Here is a 21679-nt window from a genome sequence, read left to right as displayed (position 1 = left end):
CTTATCTCTATTGCACGCGGATAATTATATTGCAATCCTACCCATGTGCCACTGTGCAAGCGGAAAACTAATATAATTATATTAAGCGCGTGCGATAGAGATGAAAATTGCGGGTAAATGTACGAAATTCTTTGTACTTAGCGCCCATACTTTAGTACGTGACATGACAACGTTCTACGAAGCCGAAGTCTCATTTCAAATTTCAATACCTATTCATTGCCGGGTACTGTAAGAACACCATATCACCATATCGTAACCTGTGGGCTGGTTCTCATGACGCTGCAGCTGCCGCAGCGCCCCGTTGAGTGAGCTGCCGTCGTCCCACACGGCGAACCGGATGGGCTGCAGCTGCTCGGCGAACCACTTGGGCTTGTCGCCGACCTGCCGCGGGTCGAACAGGCCCGTCTGCACGCGCAGGAACGCCACGTTGCAGGGCGTGAGGGACCACTCTGCTAGGAACTCGACCGCCTGACAAAATTAATACGTGTTTCATCATGCTGGCTCATAAAGGGTGATATTTAACGCAGGTTTAGTGGGAGTAATAGATTTTCTCAAAGTTTCTTACTAAGTAAGACATATGAACCAAAAAGATTATTAATAAAACATTTATTTTAAATCAAGTTATTGCACAATGTACTAACAAATTCATACCGTAATCCCTCAGTCATTATCATCATCATACTCAGCCTCCGCATGAAAACAATATCCGTTGCCTGCCAACTTTGTACTTTGCAAAGACCAGTGTATTGTTGCATTAATGTTTGTAATATGTACTTAGAAAGAAAACATTTTTACATTACATATGGTGCTACTTTACCGCACTAGTGCGATAATTAGCACATTACGTAACTATGTCGAAAATGTAAAGGGCCATATGTACTGTAAAACGCTGTACTATACATATGCGAATAGGTAATTCGCAACTCGCAATATCCTGCCGGCGAATTTTTATTTATTGCCACTTATTGCGAATTTCCTGTTTTTCGCATTTGTCATACTCGTATTACAGTAGATATGGTGTTACTTTACCGCAATTCAATAAGCACTTTACGTGCCTATGTAGAGCATTTATAGGGCCATATGTACTATAAAATGTTGGATGAGATAGACGTGCGAATAGGTAATTCGCAATTGTAACTGAATTTCCTATATTAATACTCGCTCGAAGGTTAAACAGTATTTAATTTCGATTAGATTCGTAAAGTTTTAGAACTAGCAAAGATAATTGAGTATAGAGGCGTATTGTCAAAGTGAAGATTCTCGGTAACTGTTTCGTTATATAAGCGACACATTATTGTTATCGGGTTATAAAATTATGTATTGTATTTGTAAACCTGTAGATTAAATATTTTGTGAATTAGTGAGTTTTGTGTAAGTTATTTTGTGAGTTTTGTGTAAGTTATAAGACCAATTTATATTTTGTTGATTGAATCCTACGTTACTTTTGAATGTTAAATTGAAAAATTACTTATGAAAAATCGCAAATTTGATTATTAATTTGATTGTTGTGTCTATTTAATTATGTATTACCTAGTTTACCTACTTATTTCACTTGTTAATTGGTTTAATTTTATTGTTTCTATGTAATTTTGCGCGATCTCCAGGCCGATAACTGGCGGGAGATGGCACAGGATCGAGACAACTGGCGTGTACTCGTGTCGGAGGCCAAGACTCATTTTGGGTCGCTGCGCCATTAAGTAGTAGTAGTATGTAATTTTGATAATTGAGAAAAATATTTATTCAGCAAATACAATACAGATTATTACATTAGAAATAAAATAAATAAATATCGGATACAAAAAAAAAACTATGATAATGATAAAGTTCATAAGTCAGTCTGTCAGTCGGAGTGTGGAAGGGCAGCACCATCATCGAAACCAAATAACTTCGCTGCTGGCTTCCATTTGCTTTAATGTTGATTTGGTTGTGATACTTGTGATAGATATTTACATTGTTGATTGTAAAACTACAATTTATAATTTAAAAAACTCATTTAAATTAATAAAGAAAATTAAAGCAAAGTTAAGGTGTCATTAATACTGCTTATTTTATGATTTTACGTCTCGTAGAACTAGATTTTTCGGCCATAACATAACCGAAACCGGTTATGAAGTTAGGCCGGTTATTGCATTCCCTATATACAAGTAACAATTATTGCTATAGAATGTAATGGAAGTATACACATGACTTAACATGTAACCGTAACCTTCGTATAATACTACATCGATAAAGATGTGATAAATCACATGATAGGACGCGGCACTTTCTTTTAAAATTATGTTAAAGGGCATTCGAAGTTAGAAGAGGAAGAGAAAAACTAAGAGCAAGCTATACACAAAAATAGGCTGAGGACCGCAAAAAACTGGTGTGTACTCACGAGACAAGAGCCAGGCTCTCAATATAATGATGACGACAAACCTGAGTGCGTGCGAACTTGCTGAGGAACGAGGTGGTCCGCGGCCGCGATCGCAGGAAACTGTTGATCTGGAAAGCGACCACGGGGCGCGGGTACAGCCGCAGCGTCCGCGTGTGCTCCATAAAGTTCGCCAGGATGTTTTGGGAGTTGAAGAAGCGAACCTGACGAAAGAATCATGTAAAAGTAGACACTAAGCGAATCAAATTGTTATTTTTAATTGGAAAAATTATTATGAGTCTAGTATTGTCTTGTCTAAGTAGGGAATGAATTTCTATCTATATAGTTCTACCTAAGCGGATATGTCTACTATGCTGACAATCCCTTTTTTCTTCGAGGCACAACGCACTGAACGAAGCGCGTTTCACTAACCGAACTCAAAATTTCCCTGCATGTTTGATAACACATTAGTCTCAATCTTATATCTTTAGTTGAAAAGTGGTAAGGGGACAGGAGTAGTCCGTTACCATGGCGACCCTCGTGGCCACGTCCACCGAGTCCACGTCATTGCCATAGATGAGGGGGTTGAAGGGCTGGGACGAGGCGAGGGAGCCGCGCTGCGGCGTGTGGCCGACGCTGGCGGCGCCGGCGCTGGCGATGGACACGCGCCGGCTCTCGGGCGTGCTGTGTGGCAGGGACTGCGCGCCGTCCGTCGACGACCGGAACGTTGGGGGATGCACTCTACAAATGTAACAAAACTAGCACTTTCAACGAGTGTCCAGGAAGGGGCTGGCGGCGCTGATCGCCATATGCCTACTTCTTTATCATAATGGCCGTCAACGCGACCAGTGTCACGCAGGTGCGACTTCGCTCAGAGTATCTATTTTTTCTTGGCCCTCGGTTAAGGCCCTGGTCTCCGCTTTCCTTAGAGTTTGAGGATTACGTTTATTCAAGTCAGTACATACTGACTTGAGAAATGAATGAGAAATATGCCATTTTTCGCCGGTGTCGCTGCCGCTATTTTACGCAGGTTGTTCTTATTAGTAGGTATTACGCTTTCTCATTTAACATGTCTTTTTTTTATGTGGTCCCTACAAAATCTTCTAAAGCGGTTGTTACAGAAATAAACACATTACCTAGACCCTTGCTTGTGAGTATTGATGAATTGCAATTCAATTGACATCGACCTAATTATATGAATATTAATTACCCTATTGACATTTAAAATTTGTAATTTTATGAATAAAGGAACATGAATGAGTGTTATAAAGTAGTGTCCCAGAATTTGACAGCAGAAACAGACGGCAACTACCGCATAATATACGGGGTTACACTTTTTCTTAGAATTCACACCTCTGACTATTTGGAAGTAGGTATGTGTTCTATGAAATGCTCCCGTGACTGCATTTGTATAGCTAGAACGGGAAATACCCGGTTTTGGAAATAATTTTGAATAGAAAACCAGTACCGGGAGCACACCCTCTTTGATTTAAAAGAATAGATTATTAAGAACAGTAGTAATAGTTTAATCAATAACTTACTTGAGAGTAGCACCACCGACGCTGTCTCTTCTCGAAGGCATGAGAGGGGCCGTGGCCTGCTCTGCCGAGCTGTTTGTGAGGCTGCTCAGAGCCTGGGAAGCAAGCAGTCGATACCTACTAAATATCCTGTATACACAGGGTGAGATATCCGAATGGGTACTCAGGGGACAATCAGAGAAGTCATTTGATTTACAAGGGGGAATAGTGGTTGTTTTTAACCTTTTGACCGCCTTTTGAGGTTCTTCAAAAAAGGCTGGTACAGATTTTTAAAGGGTCGGCAACGCGCATGTAACACCTCTGGAGTTGCAGGCGTCCATAGGCTACGGTGACTGCTTACCATCAGGCGGGCCGTATGCTTGCTTGCCACCGTCGTGGTATAAAAAAAATCAGTCGGCTGTCGAAAAGTCTTGCCAAGGACACCAACGACGGCTACAGTCGACAGCTTCGTCAAAATGTAATAGGAACTTACGCAGGACTCAGAAAAGTCCAATTTCGCTTAAATAATCGATTTGTTAAATGGGTTTCCCCAACGCAGTTATTCCTGGCAGCTAATTTTCTTTTCGCATTTTTCCCCGAAAGCGATTAATTGATATCCCAGCAAACAGAAGATTCCAAAAATTAAAAGTGAAACCTTGAGAGTTTCAAGGTACTAGGGTTAAACAAACTCTGCTGCCGAGTGAAACACAATACTTTTCACCACACCAACGCGAGGAAAATACTAACTGTAAAACATTACAAATCAAATCCAAATGAACGCAATTCTCCCAGTGAGGAAATTTGCATTGAATTATTTTTCCACTCTTGTGTATAAAAATATCATCAGGTTTTGAAGAATAAAGAGGGCTTTTGCGAGAGGGCTTTACTGTAGATTTTGGAGTTAAGAAAAATTACATACCAACATATTCCTAAAAAAACCTTCGGATGCGCATGAGAAAGATCAAGACCAATCAATATTGAATTTATTCGCATTTTTTTTTTGCAATTGAACGACTAGACTGACAACAGGTTGTAAAGAATGGATTTTCACTTAGAAGAAATCAGAGTATGAAAGGTTTTCTTTAATTAAAATGTGAACGTTATCTGCACTGTTGTAAGTAGTTTTTTCCAAACTCCAAAATCCATGCCACACTTTTGTAAAACAAATGTTCCGAATCCTTTGTAAATTGTATTTCTGACCCATTCGGACGCTCATCCTGTATAAATGGATTAGTTATGCATTAGTATATGGCAAAGAAATTATAAAACAGATATCGAACAATAAAATCCTATTTTATTACTTATCTTCCTTCATATCATATTCTTTTGAATGAGAAAGACATTTTTTTGACTAAGTATGAAAATCACTCATTTAATAGGTTACAGTTCCTATAAACTTCTGATTGTTTTCAATCATAGATCTATAATTTTCAATGCAAAATCTTACTTTAACTGAAAATAAATATTACTTATAGGCACTTGTAATCAAAAAAAGTAGTGGGTAAAAGCCTATGGTTACAATTTAAATTGAATAAAATAATAAGAGTGTTTGTTAAGTACTTAAGAAATTCTAATACCTATCTAAGTACTTTTATTCCTATAACCTAATTTACTAAAGCTTAATTTAACAGCATTAAGTTAATAATACAAGTTTTGTACCAACGTCATTTCACAATTCATACAAGTTCTAGGTCAGCATTAAATACATATTTCTAGTAAACATATTGGTGCACACTTCAATAAATTTTATAGCTATTTTTCGGGTTCCGTACCCAAAGGGTCAAATGGGATCCTATTACTGTGACTTCGCTGTCCGTCCGTCCGTCCGTCTGTCACCAGGCTGTATCTCATGAACCATGATAGTTAGCCAGTTGAAATTTCTACAGATTATGTATTACTGTTGCCGCTACAACAACAAATACTAAAAACAGAATAAAATAAATAATTAATAGAATCAGGCGTTACTTTGCGGAAATCCATGCTAATTAAAACAAGAAATATTACTTTGCTTATCCGCGAGAAAATTACGTGTTAGTCAATCAGTGCTAACCCGTTATACTTACTTGCGTATTTTGCGTACATTAATTGCATGTAAAAATACGCAAGTAAGTATAACGGGTTAGCACTGATTGACTAACATAGAATAAAATAAATATTTAAAGGGGGCTCCCATACAACAAACATAATTTTTTTGCCGTTTTTTATAAATAATGGTACGGAACCCTTCGTGCGCGAGTCCTACTCGCACTTGGCCGGTTTTTTCTACGGGAAATCTTTAACGGCATGGCATATAATGCCTTTATGAAATGTAGCATGCAAAACACACAGTCAAGCACATAATAATAGGGCACTTTTATACTTTATCGGGGTACGATACGATATTATCGTGACGACACGGCACCAAAATGTAAGGTATTGTTGCTGTCTCTTTACTCGCAATACTATCGTGGAGGGTATCGCTAAATCGTGGACGTCATCGGTGCGTCATAAAAGCGTGGCGATAATATCGTTTCGTGCCACGATAAAGTATAAAAACGCCCATATTGTAATACATAGGTATATTATTAGCACCAATTGGTCAGCAACGTCAATAGGTACAGGTATCGGCAGGAGTCATCATTATCATATCAGCCTTTTATCGCCCACTGCTGAGCATAGGCCTCTCTTCCAGTACGCCACTTGTCCCGATCCTGAGCTAATCGCATCCAGGGGTGATAATCGCAAAAGCAGTATTGAAAGAATAAATGAATGAATGTCAACTTGTTATCGGAACGAAAAAGCAATTTCAAAATCTCGCTGTCATTACCTACATGATTTCATTGTTGTGTGCGTGACTTCAACTCTCGTGCCCATACCTATACTAACTGACCATTCGTAGACCTTATATCATTGCAATAATGTTTACGACTAATCAGGTAACGTGTCGATGGATCATCAACCTTTTGTAAACCACACAATACATATACAGAATGTGCCAAATGTAGCCAAACCAATCATGCCAAAAACAAACAGAAGCGAGGAAACGGACTGAAATTGTATCATGTAACCACAACAGTGATGTATAAAGATGACGTTCGGTTGACCACTGCAGCAGCATTACTTAGCAACGTTCCTGCTGCGGCGCTAACACGGGAGCTGGCAATATTAAAACGGTAATTGACAGTAATTACCGTTTCAATGCTGCATCAGTAATGCTCCTGCAGTTGCCATCTGAATGTCACCTTGAGGGGCGTTATTTGATTTGAGGAAGTGACCGAAACGTGGATAATATCGCTACTTTTGACATTGGCTTCACAGCAGAACGGTCAAATTCAAATTTCTATGATTAGACATCGCCATCTATCAGAAAAGTAGCGATAGGGTAGCCACATATAGCTACATACCTACGTCAACTGCCACTTTCACGAGTCAAAATTGCGCCGCAGTTGAAGTAATGAAAATTGGATTAGAAATAATATATGTACGTATGATATAATACTTATTGTGTACCGTCCCCAACACTTATTTCAGTCAATAAATTAGCAAAATGTGCCGTTTTAGAATTACGTCACTAGTAGTTACAAAGTGTATTAATGATGGGTGATAGGTAAATGTTTTGTCTATCTCAATAATTGTGAGCATTTCTAAAATGGCGGCATTCCTCAAAATAGTACCTACTGTCTCCTGAGTAAGTATATTGTCGTGAATATATTAGTATAAGTGTGCAATAAAAGATAGTAGTAATATTTACACCAGATCCGTTGTTATCCATAAGATGCATGGCCTAGCGAAGAGAAGTGAAGGCGAAGTTAGTCAAGTCGAAACAAAACTTAGGAAATTTTGCAGTTAACCAATAAAAGAAAAAAGAAACATTTGTATAAAATGTAGATTAAGTAGGATGTTGTGTATGGTTAAAATGTACTATTAAAAATAAAATAAAATGTTTTCGATATTACGGTAAAGATTTCCAGATGACAATTAGCAGAACTGCCCCGCCAGGTATAACAGCCGTAAGAGTCAACAAAACCAGTCTGACTGTCGAATTTAAGAATGCGGTACACAAATAAGAACGTTTTGATAATGACTGTTATGCCAGTTAGGGCAGTATAGCGACATCGACAACAATGCGCCAAGTGCATTTAGTAGAAAGAAGGTGAATAAGATAAAGATAAGGCACGATATGTAAATGGAACATTCATTTACCTGTTTTAAGTGACTTTTTAGCACGGATCCTTCTGGCTCGGGTAATGGCGGCAGTTCATGGTCGTTCCCGCTAGGAGCGCACAGTTTTGTAGCATCAAGATCCACTAGCCAAATATCATCAGGTAACCTGCAGATAACAAAAAAAATATGTCACTGCCCAGCACACATTGTGCGTCATCAGGCTAACCCGGCTTCTATTGTACCTAGAGGGGCCAAAGGCCCGGCACTGGAGCCCGCGTAGCTCGCCACGGACGACACCGGCTTTGTTGGTATAAGAAGGTGCCCAGCACTGGAGCACACGTAGATCGCCACAGACGTCGAGCTTCGCCCAACTTTTTTGTGCTGTAGCTGTATGCGCTCACCTAAAGTTCTTTTTATACTGCAGGAACGTGGCCGGGATGCCGATGAGGAACGGCGTTGGCGCAAGCAGAAGCTGTTCCGCGCAGCTCATGCAACTTGGCAGCAGCGGGATGGCCGGGAACATGTACTCCAGCGGGTACAACATGGCCACCAGCGCCATCACCGACATCGACAGCGCGTTGTAGTCACGGGACTGCACCACCACTTTGTTCTCCAGGATGATCAGGGTTAGCACCTTAAGACATGTGTCGACGCCTGGAAATGTATTACAAGACCAATAATACGAGTAAGTTGTCGTAAACACGAGAATATCAGCGTGTTAGTACAAAAGCACAGACTCGTCTTAGCGATTTTATCTCTCTCTGTTTTAACTAAGTGATTTGGAAGCATTGTGTAAAATCATTAAAAGTCTCCAAGCTAAAAACGAAACGATTTTGTGATAATTTTTAAAGTTATTGTAATGTACTTTTACTACTGTGTAATGTTCTTACTCCGTTCAGAACATACACAAGTACATTCTAACGCCATCTATGACTAATTATGAAAAGCAATCGTCACTAGTATACATCTCCAAGATGAGTTTACGATTGTGAAGTTTAGGGTAGCGGTAGAAAACGGGCCGACCCTACGAAGAGAAAAACGCGGTGAGAGTCGCTGCAGGCGTTTGTCACTGCAATGGCAGACGCAATAAATTAATATTTTAATACATTATACGGTCATTGTGTGCGTATAGTTCCGAAACATGAATATGTGAAGTTCGTTGGTGTGTACAAGTCACGGGGTAAGTGTTTTTTTGTGATTTTTCTAGTCGGGACTAAGTGCGTTTGCTTTGATAGTGATCTTCAAAAATACCGGGTAAATTACATTCGACCCTTTTGTCCGCAGCATATGGGAACGCCCTTTTTTTGATGTACGGAATTGGGCCATACGAAATAAATGTTAGATAATAACATTAATAACAAATTGACACTCAACCGTTGAAGGATACGGGTGTATAATTCGCCGCTAAAATCATCGCTAGCTTGGCCCAGCGGCAACGTTGGTGGAGAACGGTGCAAGAGGTTGCAAGTTCGATCCCCGCCGGGACCAATATACTGTTTCTCTTTTATTTATTTTTTTGTTTTTATTGTTAATACTTTTTATTTTATTTTCTTTCATTTAATATTGTTTTGTTTCCTCTGCTAGTATATTTATTTAGATAAATTTTTCCGATTAGCATAAATTTATTTTTACGCTTTATTTTTAAGTTTTTCCTTACTTCGGTCCAACCTTTGTTTACATAGTTTTTAATTTTACTCATACTTATTTGTTTTGTGAACTTCAATTATATGTTACTAGCAACGCTGTCAATAGTTTCCTTGGTATACATTGCACGAACCCTGATCATTACATTGGCGCCTGACAGCTGATACTAAGTTGAATACACTATTGGCAATAGTTGGCAGTAAATGGAAATTTAGTTGATAAGTTTGTAGCTATTTTATTGTTCTAGTTATTTTTGCAATTTTTTTAAGATCATGGATGTTAACCATTTACATAAGGATGAGCTGGAATTTGAGTTGGCTTGCCGGGGGGTATCTGATTGTCAAACGGTGGCGGCTATGCGGAAGTTTTTGCGGGCGATGTTAAAGCGGGAAGCGTCTGGGGAATCTTCAATTTCGTTCAAGGTCCCTATTGCGTGCGTTGAAAATCAGGGTAGTGAAATATTAGGTTGTAGAAGCAAATTGGCCACGTTGGTCACTTTGATTAGGGAGGCGTCACTCAGTCCAGACTGGTCTTTAATCAAACGGATACACTCCCGGTTGACACACCTAGCAAATCGGACTAAGCTGATTGTACCTACGGAGCGGGACGACATTGAGAGTCATTCTGCGCTAATCAGAGAGATAGAAGAAGCGAGGTCGGCTTTAGACAAGTTGAGTCAAGAGGCCAGCGATGATGAGGATAGCATCCCCGAACATGACAGAGCCGCGTTGCATAGGTCCTTAGGTGATGAGGCGGTTAAGATATTAGGTCATTTGAATATGGATAAGGACACAGTTAGGGACACACCGAAGCAGGAGCAGAGCCAGCCGAGAGTGGAAGGCACGTCGACATCTGCCGGTGTGGAGCTTCAGGACAAGCCTCAACCGAGTAGATCAGAGTATCCAGAGATGAATGATAGCCACGTAGACCTCCAGGGAAACGAACAAGGCCCGGTCCTAAAGCCAGCCTTGCAACCCCCCTTGTTGCAGCGCTCATCCACGATGGATCATGATTTCCAGAGACGAAAATTGGTTCCCATCAAGGATTGGGGGGTTAAGTTTAGTGGAAGAGGGTCGGTTAGCATAAACGCATTTCTTGAGAGGGTCGACGAGCTCAAGGATGCACGTAATGCCGGTAACGACGATTTGTTCCGCTACGCTATAGACTTCTTCGAGGAGGAAGCTCTTATATGGTTTAGAGCTAACAAGAATTCTGTCACGAATTGGACGGAGTTGGTGAAACTTCTAATGAATACTTTCCAAGAACCGAACTATCAAGATGAACTTCTGGAGGAAATCAAGCGGAGGACCCAGAGTAGGCAGGAGAGCGTCGTTATTTACATATCCACCATGCAGAACATGTTTAATCGCTTGCCTGAGCCACTCACAGAGCTACAAAAGTTGGTCATATTGAGGAAAAATGTACAGCCTTATTTTCAGAAGGAAATATGCCGGGATTCTTTCAGTACGGTGGCAGAGTTGACAGCAGTTCTCAAGGTTGTCGAGCGTACTAAACTAACTTGTGAGAAATTCAGAGAACCAACACAAAATACTTATTCGTTAGAGCGGGATCTCGCATATCAGGGTATAGGAGAGGCTGGGCAACGTAAGCAGAATGAAGTTGCAGCCATTGGGGACAAGACGCAGTCTAAATGCTGGAATTGTAGGAGTCCAGGGCACCGGTTTAGAGAATGCAGTCTACCAAGGCAAAGACTTTTTTGCTATAAATGTGGGCGCTTTGGGAATACAATGCAGAAGTGTTCCTGCAATGCTACAAGGGAGGGAAACGGGCAGTTGGAGTCGATGCCTGCCGATCAGACCCCAAGAAATTAGGCAGATCTGCTTGTGATGATACTGATGATTGGCAGGAATGGTTAGGTACCGTCTCAAATTTTTTTGCTACGGGGGAAATTTGTAATATTCAGCGAAAATCAGATACGCGGTTGTATGCAAACCTTAAGATATTGAACCAGTCCTTCGTGGGTATGCTGGATTGCGGAGCGACGATGTCATTAGTTTCCCTGGAGTTTAGTAAAAAATTGTGGAACTTAGGATTGACCGGACGCGAAAACAATGATAACATTTCAACTGCGGATGGTACTAATCACTGCATTGACACGGTATTCGATTTACCTATACAATTTAGAGCCAAGTACAAGGTAGTCCCCTTTCTCGTCATGAAACAGTTGAAGCATGACACGGTGTTAGGAATGACCTTTTTTGATGCTTTTAATTTGTCAGTTACGGAAGAAGTACCTCGTGGCGATTGTATTTCTGAAGTTTGTGTTGCGACACTCGTAACTCCGGTAATTTCGCGCGATGAACTGACAGAAAAACAGAAACAAAGCTTAGACATCCTTTTAGAGGCAATGGATGAGGAAATTGGTAAAGGATTAGGAAGGACTTCCTTAATCGAGCACAGGATTGACACGGGTGACCACTTACCTACTAGCCAGAGGCAATATCCTTTTGCACCGCCGATAATGAGAGAGCTGGAACGGGAAATTGAGGATATGCTCAAAGACGATGTTATCGAACCATCCTGCAGCTCGTGGCGCTCGCCAGTACTCCTTGTAAAGAAAGCTTCCGGTAAGAACCGCTTATGTCTGGATAGTCGGCAGCTGAACAAGCTGACCACAAAGGATTCTTATCCACTTCCTAGAGTAACGACCATCTTGGACAGTCTTAGAAATGCTCGTTTCCTGTCGACGATTGATCTGCGTTCGGCGTTCTGGCAAATACCCCTCGAGGAAGAAAGTAAGGAGAAAACGGCGTTTGGACTAGCTGGAAAAGGACTATATCAGTTTAAGGTCATGCCATTCGGTTTAAGCAATGCCTCCCAGACACAACAACGTTTAATGGACCGCTTGTTCCCGCCAGAGTACGAGGGTAAAGTATTTTCATATTTAGACGATATAGTCATATGCAATGACAACTTTGAAGACCACTTGTCATCATTGACATTTGTCAAGAATCAATTAAGAGAAGCGGGCCTAACCATAAACTTAGAGAAATGCGTCTTCGCGAGGCCGTCATTGAAATACTTAGGCTATATAGTGGACAAAGATGGTCTACGCACAGACCCAGACAAAGTGAGAGCGATTCTAGATTATCCTCGGCCTAACACGTTTTCGGAACTGAAACGATTTATTGGCTTAGCAAGCTGGTATCGCCGTTTTGTCAAGAACTTTGCCATTGTGGCAGCTCCCTTGCATGACCTGACCAAAGGTGCTAAAAAAGGCAAACGTATAGTATGGAACGAAGATGCGCAGCAAGCTTTCGTAAATCTTAAGACAGCACTCACTTCTACACCAGTTCTGAAGGTTCCTGATTTCACTAAATCTTTTTCGGTACAATGTGATGCGTCCAATAGAGGAACGGGTGGAGTTTTGATTCAGGAAATTGATGGCTTGGAGGTGCCAATAGCCTACACCAGCAGAAAACTCACTGAAAGGGAGTGTAGGTATTCTGCGTCTGAAAGGGAACTGCTTAGCGTGATTCACGCCGTTGAACAATTCCGGCCATATATTGAAGGGAGCCATTTTAAGGTGATTTCTGACCACAGTGCTCTTCAGTGGCTACACCGCAATAAAGACCCACATGGCCGCTTAGCGAGGTGGGCGATGCGCTTGCAGCAATTCGATTACGATATAGTACATCGAAGGGGGAAATACAACACGGTGCCTGATGCCTTGTCTCGAGCCACCGTTACAGAAGAAGTTGCTTTACTGGAAGTAACACCAGAAGATAAAGACGACTGGTACCAGGCAGAGGAGGAAAAAGTAGCTAAAGGGATTAATCAACCAGGTTGGGAGCTAAATCAGGGTCGATTATGGAAGTATCTTAGACTCAAGCAATTCCCAAACGACAACGATAGCTGGAAATTGGTAGTGCCAGAAAAACTTAGGAATCAAGTGCTAAGGGAATGCCATGACCACCCAGCTGCAGGACATTTAGGAGTCAAGAAGTCGGTCAATCGTGCGAGACAACACTACTTCTGGCCTACATTGATTCAAGATGTAAAAGGCTATGTAAAAAGTTGCGAGGTGTGTGCCAGACATAAACCCTCTCAAATGAAACCGACCGGATTAATGGGAAGGCAGCGGGAGGTAACAGAGCCGTTCCAGATAATATCAATGGACTTAATGGGGCCTTTTCCGAAATCAAAGAAGGGAAATACAATGCTACTAGTGATCTCATGTTGGTTTAGTAAGTTTTGTTTCCTATTTCCCCTGAGAAATGGGAAGTCTTCGACAATTTCACAAATAGTTGAGGAACAAATATTTCTAATGTATGGCACTCCGGGCGTGATTGTCTGCGATAACGGCAAACAATTTGTTTCTACACAATTCAAGGACTTGGCATCAAATTATGGAGTAAAACTGTGGTATACACCATATTACCATCCTCAGGCCAATCCTACAGAGCGGGTAAATAAAGTCATAGGAACCGCGATCGCCTCGTATGTGAAAGATGACCACAGAGAGTGGGACAAGTATATACCATTTATAGGACATGCGATTAGGACTTCGGTACATGAAGTGACAGAAAGGACACCGTCATTTATGTTCCTGGGTCGGGAGTCATCAATTCAGGGCATGAAGCCATACTCTTTTGAACCGGGCGATAAGCTTGGATTCAACAAGGAGAAATTCGAAAAAGGCATTGGCATTCGCCTCAAGATATACGAGGATGTCTCCAAAAGAATGAGTATATCTCACGATTTAAATAGTAGAAGGTATAACCTCCGGCGCCGCGAATGTGAGTACAAGGAGGGGGACCTAGTGTGGAAGCGTACGAAATTTTTGTCCAATTCCGACAAGAGGTTTATGTCCAAGTTAGCGCCAAAATTTGAGGAAGCTATAATTGCCAAGAAGGTCTCGGAAAATACTTATAAATTACGTAGTCTCAGGGGCAAAGACTTGGGCATGTGGCATGCAAGCGACTTGAAGCGCAGAGTTTGAATCCGGTTGGATTCTCTGGAGGAGAGGGGATATGTAATGTTCTTACTCCGTTCAGAACATACACAAGTACATTCTAACGCCATCTATGACTAATTATGAAAAGCAATCGTCACTAGTATACATCTCCAAGATGAGTTTACGATTGTGAAGTTTAGGGTAGCGGTAGAAAACGGGCCGACCCTACGAAGAGAAAAACGCGGTGAGAGTCGCTGCAGGCGTTTGTCACTGCAATGGCAGACGCAATAAATTAATATTTTAATACATTATACGGTCATTGTGTGCGTATAGTTCCGAAACATGAATATGTGAAGTTCGTTGGTGTGTACAAGTCACGGGGTAAGTGTTTTTTTGTGATTTTTCTAGTCGGGACTAAGTGCGTTTGCTTTGATAGTGATCTTCAAAAATACCGGGTAAATTACATTCGACCCTTTTGTCCGCAGCATATGGGAACGCCCTTTTTTTGATGTACGGAATTGGGCCATACGAAATAAATGTTAGATAATAACATTAATAACAAATTGACACTCAACCGTTGAAGGATACGGGTGTATAATTCGCCGCTAAAATCATCGCTAGCTTGGCCCAGCGGCAACGTTGGTGGAGAACGGTGCAAGAGGTTGCAAGTTCGATCCCCGCCGGGACCAATATACTGTTTCTCTTTTATTTATTTTTTTGTTTTTATTGTTAATACTTTTTATTTTATTTTCTTTCATTTAATATTGTTTTGTTTCCTCTGCTAGTATATTTATTTAGATAAATTTTTCCGATTAGCATAAATTTATTTTTACGCTTTATTTTTAAGTTTTTCCTTACTTCGGTCCAACCTTTGTTTACATAGTTTTTAATTTTACTCATACTTATTTGTTTTGTGAACTTCAATTATATGTTACTAGCAACGCTGTCAATAGTTTCCTTGGTATACATTGCACGAACCCTGATCATTACAACTGTTCAGAAAATGGCCTAATATTTACTACTCCAAATATTTTAACGCTCAGAGTTGCTCGTGAAAGGTCCTGGGTATAAATGTCCAAAAATTAAACGGTTTTCCAGCTTTGAAAATGTAGACTGCCTGGTACCTATTTCAGGTAAGATAATGGACTCGACTTTATAGCCGTATAAAGATAACAGAAATGTTTTAACTAATATGAATGTAATAGTGGAGTTTTAGTTTCGTAATCACATCGACCTAACACGATTTATTACTATATTAGAAGTGACAAATATAGAAACATGGTAATTTTCTAAACCAAATACTGCCCATCACACAAATAATGCCCTCACCGGCTTCGTAGACAATACTAACAACTAGGCTAAGCCGCCATTTATATTAAAATGGTAAATATAAATAATTCGTTTTGGAGGCGTAAAAAACTAACCTAAAAGCTCGAGAGGTAAATGCAGTGGGAAATCGACCAGGGTGAATCTCGTGTGGTCCGGTAACGCGAAGAGCAGTGGCGAATGCGCGGTGGGCGACAGCACCTCGAGCTCGACGCGGGTCTTGCCCGGCACCGGCACCGGCGCCGACAGCAGTCGAAGGATCCACGTCTCGATCTCCTTCACGTCGTGCAGGACTATTGTGGGCGTGTTGTCGTACGCTTGCCCCGTTATTACTGACCATACTGTATCCCTGTGACGAAAAGAGTTGCGTATGAGTAATGGCGCGTCTTGATGTATATATATATAATTTATGAACACTTGGTGTTTAGAAAATAGTATTATGATACACACACCGCGTTCGGTGACGGCAGACTGTTTATAAAGAGGGGCGTAAAGCCAGGAAATTAGCAGGAAATAAGATATGGCGCGCCGTTAGAAAATTGTGACGGAAGATTACCTACGCCATCGCGGGGGTTTATACCTAGATAATAGGTAAGTAATAAAAGAATAAGGTAGGTAAGTGGTAGAATATGATTTAATCATCTATTCTTTAAAATACGCCTTAAGTCATCGAGTTTAAAATTGATTTTTCAAAACCTCAAAACATGTCACGCTATCATTAGTCACCTATTACGTTATCCTCGCGACTTTATACCGAATTAAATCACTTATCTCATAATCGTCATTCCACGCATCATGATATGGTGACAAAAGTATCATAGCCCTGCTGGCTGCTTGCAAATATAGTCTAGTTTCCGTGTGATTTTATGTGATGACATTTGCCCTTGATTAAAACGAGTAAAAATTCAATATAAAAATCTGAAATTTTGCAGTTAGTCCCCTCTTGTTCCTTTTAATTGTTCGGTGGACATCCAATTAAATATTAAAAATATTACCTAAATATTTGTCTGGACGCGCCTACGCGCCGCGGACTGGAAGACTCGTTACAGGCATCGATTAACCTCTTTAGGATAAACAGGCACTCTCGGAATGTAGAGAAGAATGGGTGGTGCGACAGCAGGCACAGAGACGTCAGGGAGTGGTTCCGTATTCGCTGCAACAGAAACATCAGAAGGTTAAGCTCCTTCCTTGACCAGACAGCGAGGAATCGGTGCAGCTTGTGTTCACGCATCCGCCTCTATTCGGCAGGATAAGGCGATAAGCCGACCAGCCAACCCAGCCAAGAGCATCGGAAAAAAGTGGCTGTGACATAATCGGACAGACAGACGGACATGACGAATCTATAAGGGTTCCGTTTTTTGCCATTTGGCTACGGAACCATAAAACCACATCATATATACGTATCTAGGGATAACACACGCCCATACAAAGTTATGCAGAATATTTTATATTCCAAATAAACCTATTGTAGTTTCCAGGTTGCATATTACGTGTAAACAGGAAAGAAGGTCATTGTTGTGTTTACTATTAGACAGAAGCGTTCATTGTGCCGAGAAGTTCATTCTCGTCGAGGCCTTGCAAGGTCGCGCCCACTCGTATTCTCGGTAGATAGTATACTTATTTTTAGCTTAGTTCTGAGAAGGATTGAAGTTAATACTTCGTAACTTGGTCACACAATGAATTATAGCTCGGCAAATTAAATAGTCATACAAGATTACGACGTACCTACAGTAGATAACGTTAGCTGAATTAATCGCATTTGGTATAAATTTAACTCCTTACTCTCATATTTTATTTGTTTCAAAAGATACATTATAATTATACATTTCACTTATTGATATAAGTCGATACATACAAAAATAATATAGGGTACTGAGTGTTAATAGTAATGAAAAATACATATTATTTTTATTGGAGGGAACAGTAATAACAAAATGAACACAATACTACTGCTGACATAAACTACTTAACAGGTAATAATTTCTTGCAATGTTTTTATTCCAAAGTGCACGATTTTAAAACATGTATATTTGGTAATTGAAATTCTATTCGGTGTAGGTACCTACTCGTAAGAATATTATTGTATATTATGATAAATGGTGACTAATTCGTTTGTAATACATCTCTTTTTTTGAAAAAGAGATTTTTTGGTGGTGTAAAAAAGTTTTGGACCCCAAGTCTAACCTAACCCTTGTTCCAAGCCTACTGAAGGCCTAAAAGGCTGTACTTTTTGAGTCGTTTCTCACAGAAGTTCAGAGCCGACGTGCTTATGGTCGCGGGCCGAGTGCCGCGCCCCAGGCGCCTGTGGTCGTTTACCTGTCGTTTCCTGCTGGCGCGAGGGCTGGGCGGGGGCGAGCCGCCGCTCTGGAAGTCGGGGCCGCGAGCCAAGTGCCGCGTGGCAGGCGCTCTTGTGGTCGAATACCTGTCGCTTCCTGCTGGCGCGGGGGCTGGGCGAGTGCGAGCCGCCGCTCTCGGAGTCGGGCGCGGCCGCTAGCCTCGGGCCGAGCGTGGCGCTACAGTCGCGCTCCGAGTCGCTTGGAGCCACGTTGCTGCTCCTATAGTCACTGAAACATTCGCGCCGCGTTAGAAATGGGCATCTTCAACTGATCTTACTGAACATTGAACGTTTAATGTCTCATAAGTTAGGATCACGTGCTTCAATGTTGATCGCATATCTAGTTGGTTTAATATTAAACCAATTCAGATATTTCAGATGTGAAGTACAGTACGCCTAATGCTGCCTGCGTGTGTATCCTAACGAATATGGATCTAATTTGCCATGTAGATAGTTCAAAACCCGTATCCTATAACCTGCCTCTCCGCATACATCTTTTTACACTGCCCTTTCCTAGAGATAGGTCCCTTCAAATAGTGAACTAGTGCAATCGCATAACGTAAAGTACGTATCACCTGGAGAATGCAGAGTCAGAGCTTTTCTCCACGGACTTGCGCCAAGACTCGCGGCGCAGCATGGAGCGCTCGCGCGGGCCCGGCGCCGGCGCGCGCTCCACCGCACGGTAGAAGTTCACGCAGATGCCGTAGCGGGTCTTGCCTGTCGACATTATAACTTGACTTAGTCTAAGGCTTAGAACGCATCCATTTCTTGCGGTTTCAGAACCGGAATAAGTGTAACGACCGGCATGCTTTATAAGAGCACGTACTTGCAACACTGAAACCGCAGGATATCAATCATCACTATGATGCACTGCGATTATTTTTTTACAGCTTCAGTCTAATATCTTGCGATTTAAGTCTTAAACGCGCTACAAGCCTCAATTAGCTATTACCTAATCGTTTGTCTTAATCTGTCATTTTGGCTTAGGTATGTATTTGTAAGAAAGGCATAAAACATAAATGAACTACCTACTTAATAATACAATTGAGGTTTGTAAATTTTATATAGGATTTTATATTCTTGCTCCGACTTTGACAGCTAATACATATTTACATATAGCGCTTAGATTATGTAATAAGTTATTAACTCGGGTTTTCAGGAGGCTCGAATGTAATCTAGAAGGAAAGACATACAAAACAAGATAGTGCTAAGACTAGATACCTATTATGTTATCAGAGCGTCTTTGTTCAATAAATAGTCTGCCAATACAATATAAAACTATAAACTAACTATGGCGTTTTCAATGCAAGACTAAAGGAGTCTTGCATTGACGAGAAGACGAGAGAGTTCTTTTAGAAAAATAAACCTTTAATAGATTTAATTAATATAAAAATAATTAATTACATATTTTTGTTCTTGTATAATAACTACCTATGTATATGATTGGATGATCTCATTAATCTAGACAAGTAATATTTATTTCTATTAATTTTTCTACAACATTATTGGTTCTGTTTTATTTTATCTAAGTGCAATATTTTCTTTGTGTATTGTGAATATTATTCTTATATTTAATGTTAATTAGGATTGTAAAATAGAATGACATTCAAACATAATGTATATTTGGTAGTGAATAAAATAAATGAAATGTAGAAAGTTGACGATTGACAATATATAACGAAAAAACACATGGAATCTACTTCAGCTGCCAAAGTCAGGGACTCTTTGGTTCAGAGCACAGAATAAACGTTTACGAAGAGCGCGAAGTCACCACAACATGAGTAGGTAGGTGCAATTTTATTTGTTCTACGCCGCGATCAGCACTAGTGGTTTGCATAGTACACAGGAGGTTCTCAATTAGTTTGTAATAGTTTGATTGTATGTTTTTTTAATGTTAGTTACCTAGTTGAATAGCTAATAAATTAAGCCAGCCAGAGCTCAACGAGGGTGAAGAGTGTTAGGGTCGGCATCGCGCATGTAACTCCTCTGGAGTTGCAGGCGTACATAGGCTACGGAGACTGCTTACCATAAGGCGGGCCGTATGCTTGTTTGCCACCGAGGTAGTATTAAAAAAAGAAACACTTTCTATTTAGGTAAGTTACATACTTGAAATAATCCGAGTCCTTGTCCGTGAGCGTGAACACGATCGACGTGGTGCCTCGCACCGCCATATTGCCGGGCGCGCGGCGCGGCCACACCGACACGCACGGAAGTATACCGTACCCGAGTCCTTGTCCGTGAGCGTGAACACGAACGACGTGGTGCCCCGCGACGCCATGTTGCCGGGCGCGCGGCGCGGCCACACCGACACGCACGGAAGTATACCGTACCCGAGTCCTTGTCCGTGAGCGTAAACACGAACGACGTGGTGCCCCGCGACGCCATGTTGCCGGGCGCGCGGCGCGGCCCCAGCGACACGCACGGAAGTGTACCGTACCCGAGTCCTTGTCCGTGAGCGTGAACACGAACGACGTGGTGTCCCGCGACGCCATGTTGCCGGGCGCGCGGCGCGGCCCCACCGACATGCACGGAAGTATACCGTACCCGAGTCCTTGTCCGTGAGCGTGAACACGAACGACGTGGTGTCCCGCGACGCCATGTTGCCGGGCGCGCGGCGCCGCCCCACCGACACGCACGGGAGTATACCGTACCCGAGTCCTTGTCCGTGAGCGTAAACACGAACGACGTGGTGTCCCGCGACGCCATGTTGCCGGGCGCGCGGCGCGGTCCCACCGACACGCAGCCCTCGGGCTGGCAGAAATACACCATGTCCAGGGGCAGCGGGAAATCATCGTGGTTCGTCAGCGGGTACCGTCGAAGCAACTCCGGTGCCTGTGCAATGCGAATTTTGTAATGATTAATCAACGTCAATTAATAAGGTAATATTTAATTTGTATGAAAAAAGAAAAAAAAAGGAAGTCTAAAGAAATCATATTTCTTAAAAATTGCTTAACAAATGTTGGTTAGTTTGAGGAGTACAGCATACAGTTAAATTTATTGCTCGTGTTACAGGCCACACCCGGTATATGTGGCTTCGATCAAGATAAAATATCTGGGAGACCGAGCTTTGCTCGGAATACCTATAAAAACTCAAAAATGCGCGTTTTCGCAGAGATAAGACCTAGCTAGATAGATCTAGTTAGAACGACTCTTAACGATTTTGATGAAACTTGCTATTAGTATGGAGGTTTTCGGGGGCGAAAAATCGATCTAGCTAGGTGTTATCTCTGCGAAAACGCAGATATATAATATATATATATCAGAATTGCTCGTTTCAAGGTATAAGATAAGATAAGATATATCAGTTGAGACATATCTGATACTTGTTTTTTTTTGTGAGCGACTTACTCACCAAAAGGGCTTTCTTATAAGGGAAAACGGAAAACCTGTAAAATTACAACTTTCACACGAAATTTTTGTTATCTACCTCTCTATCACTCTTG

At 41.4% G+C, this 21679-nt stretch overlaps 1 protein-coding gene across 2 annotated transcripts in view; it reads right to left on the bottom strand.

Annotated features, from left to right (window-relative positions):
• LOC133516880 (MAP kinase-activating death domain protein) overlaps nt 1–21679 on the bottom strand; it is a 96667-nt gene that overhangs the window by 51240 nt on the left and 23748 nt on the right. The window contains exons 3-14 of one of the 2 annotated variants that reach the window (XM_061849903.1): nt 20888–21068; nt 18812–18953; nt 18324–18465; nt 16897–17054; nt 16000–16250; nt 8415–8667; nt 8053–8179; nt 7601–7633; nt 3895–3986; nt 2881–3094; nt 2419–2577; nt 258–468 (exon numbers count right to left, since the gene is read on the bottom strand). In XM_061849903.1, the coding sequence (XP_061705887.1) occupies nt 258–468; nt 2419–2577; nt 2881–3094; nt 3895–3986; nt 7601–7633; nt 8053–8179; nt 8415–8667; nt 16000–16250; nt 16897–17054; nt 18324–18465; nt 18812–18953; nt 20888–21068 (1963 nt within the window). Of the gene's footprint in view, nt 1–257; nt 469–2418; nt 2578–2880; nt 3095–3894; nt 3987–7600; nt 7634–8052; nt 8180–8414; nt 8668–15999; nt 16251–16896; nt 17055–18323; nt 18466–18811; nt 18954–20459; nt 20545–20887; nt 21069–21679 lie in introns of those variants that run through there. The other variant, XM_061849902.1, reaches the window with a different exon arrangement.

This window comes from Cydia pomonella, chromosome 4 (assembly GCF_033807575.1).
Source record: "Cydia pomonella isolate Wapato2018A chromosome 4, ilCydPomo1, whole genome shotgun sequence".
In the NCBI taxonomy this organism is placed as follows: Eukaryota; Metazoa; Arthropoda; class Insecta; order Lepidoptera; family Tortricidae; genus Cydia; species Cydia pomonella.
The sequence above is the reverse complement of the archived record's forward strand: the minus strand, read 5'-3'. Positions and strand labels throughout refer to the sequence as shown.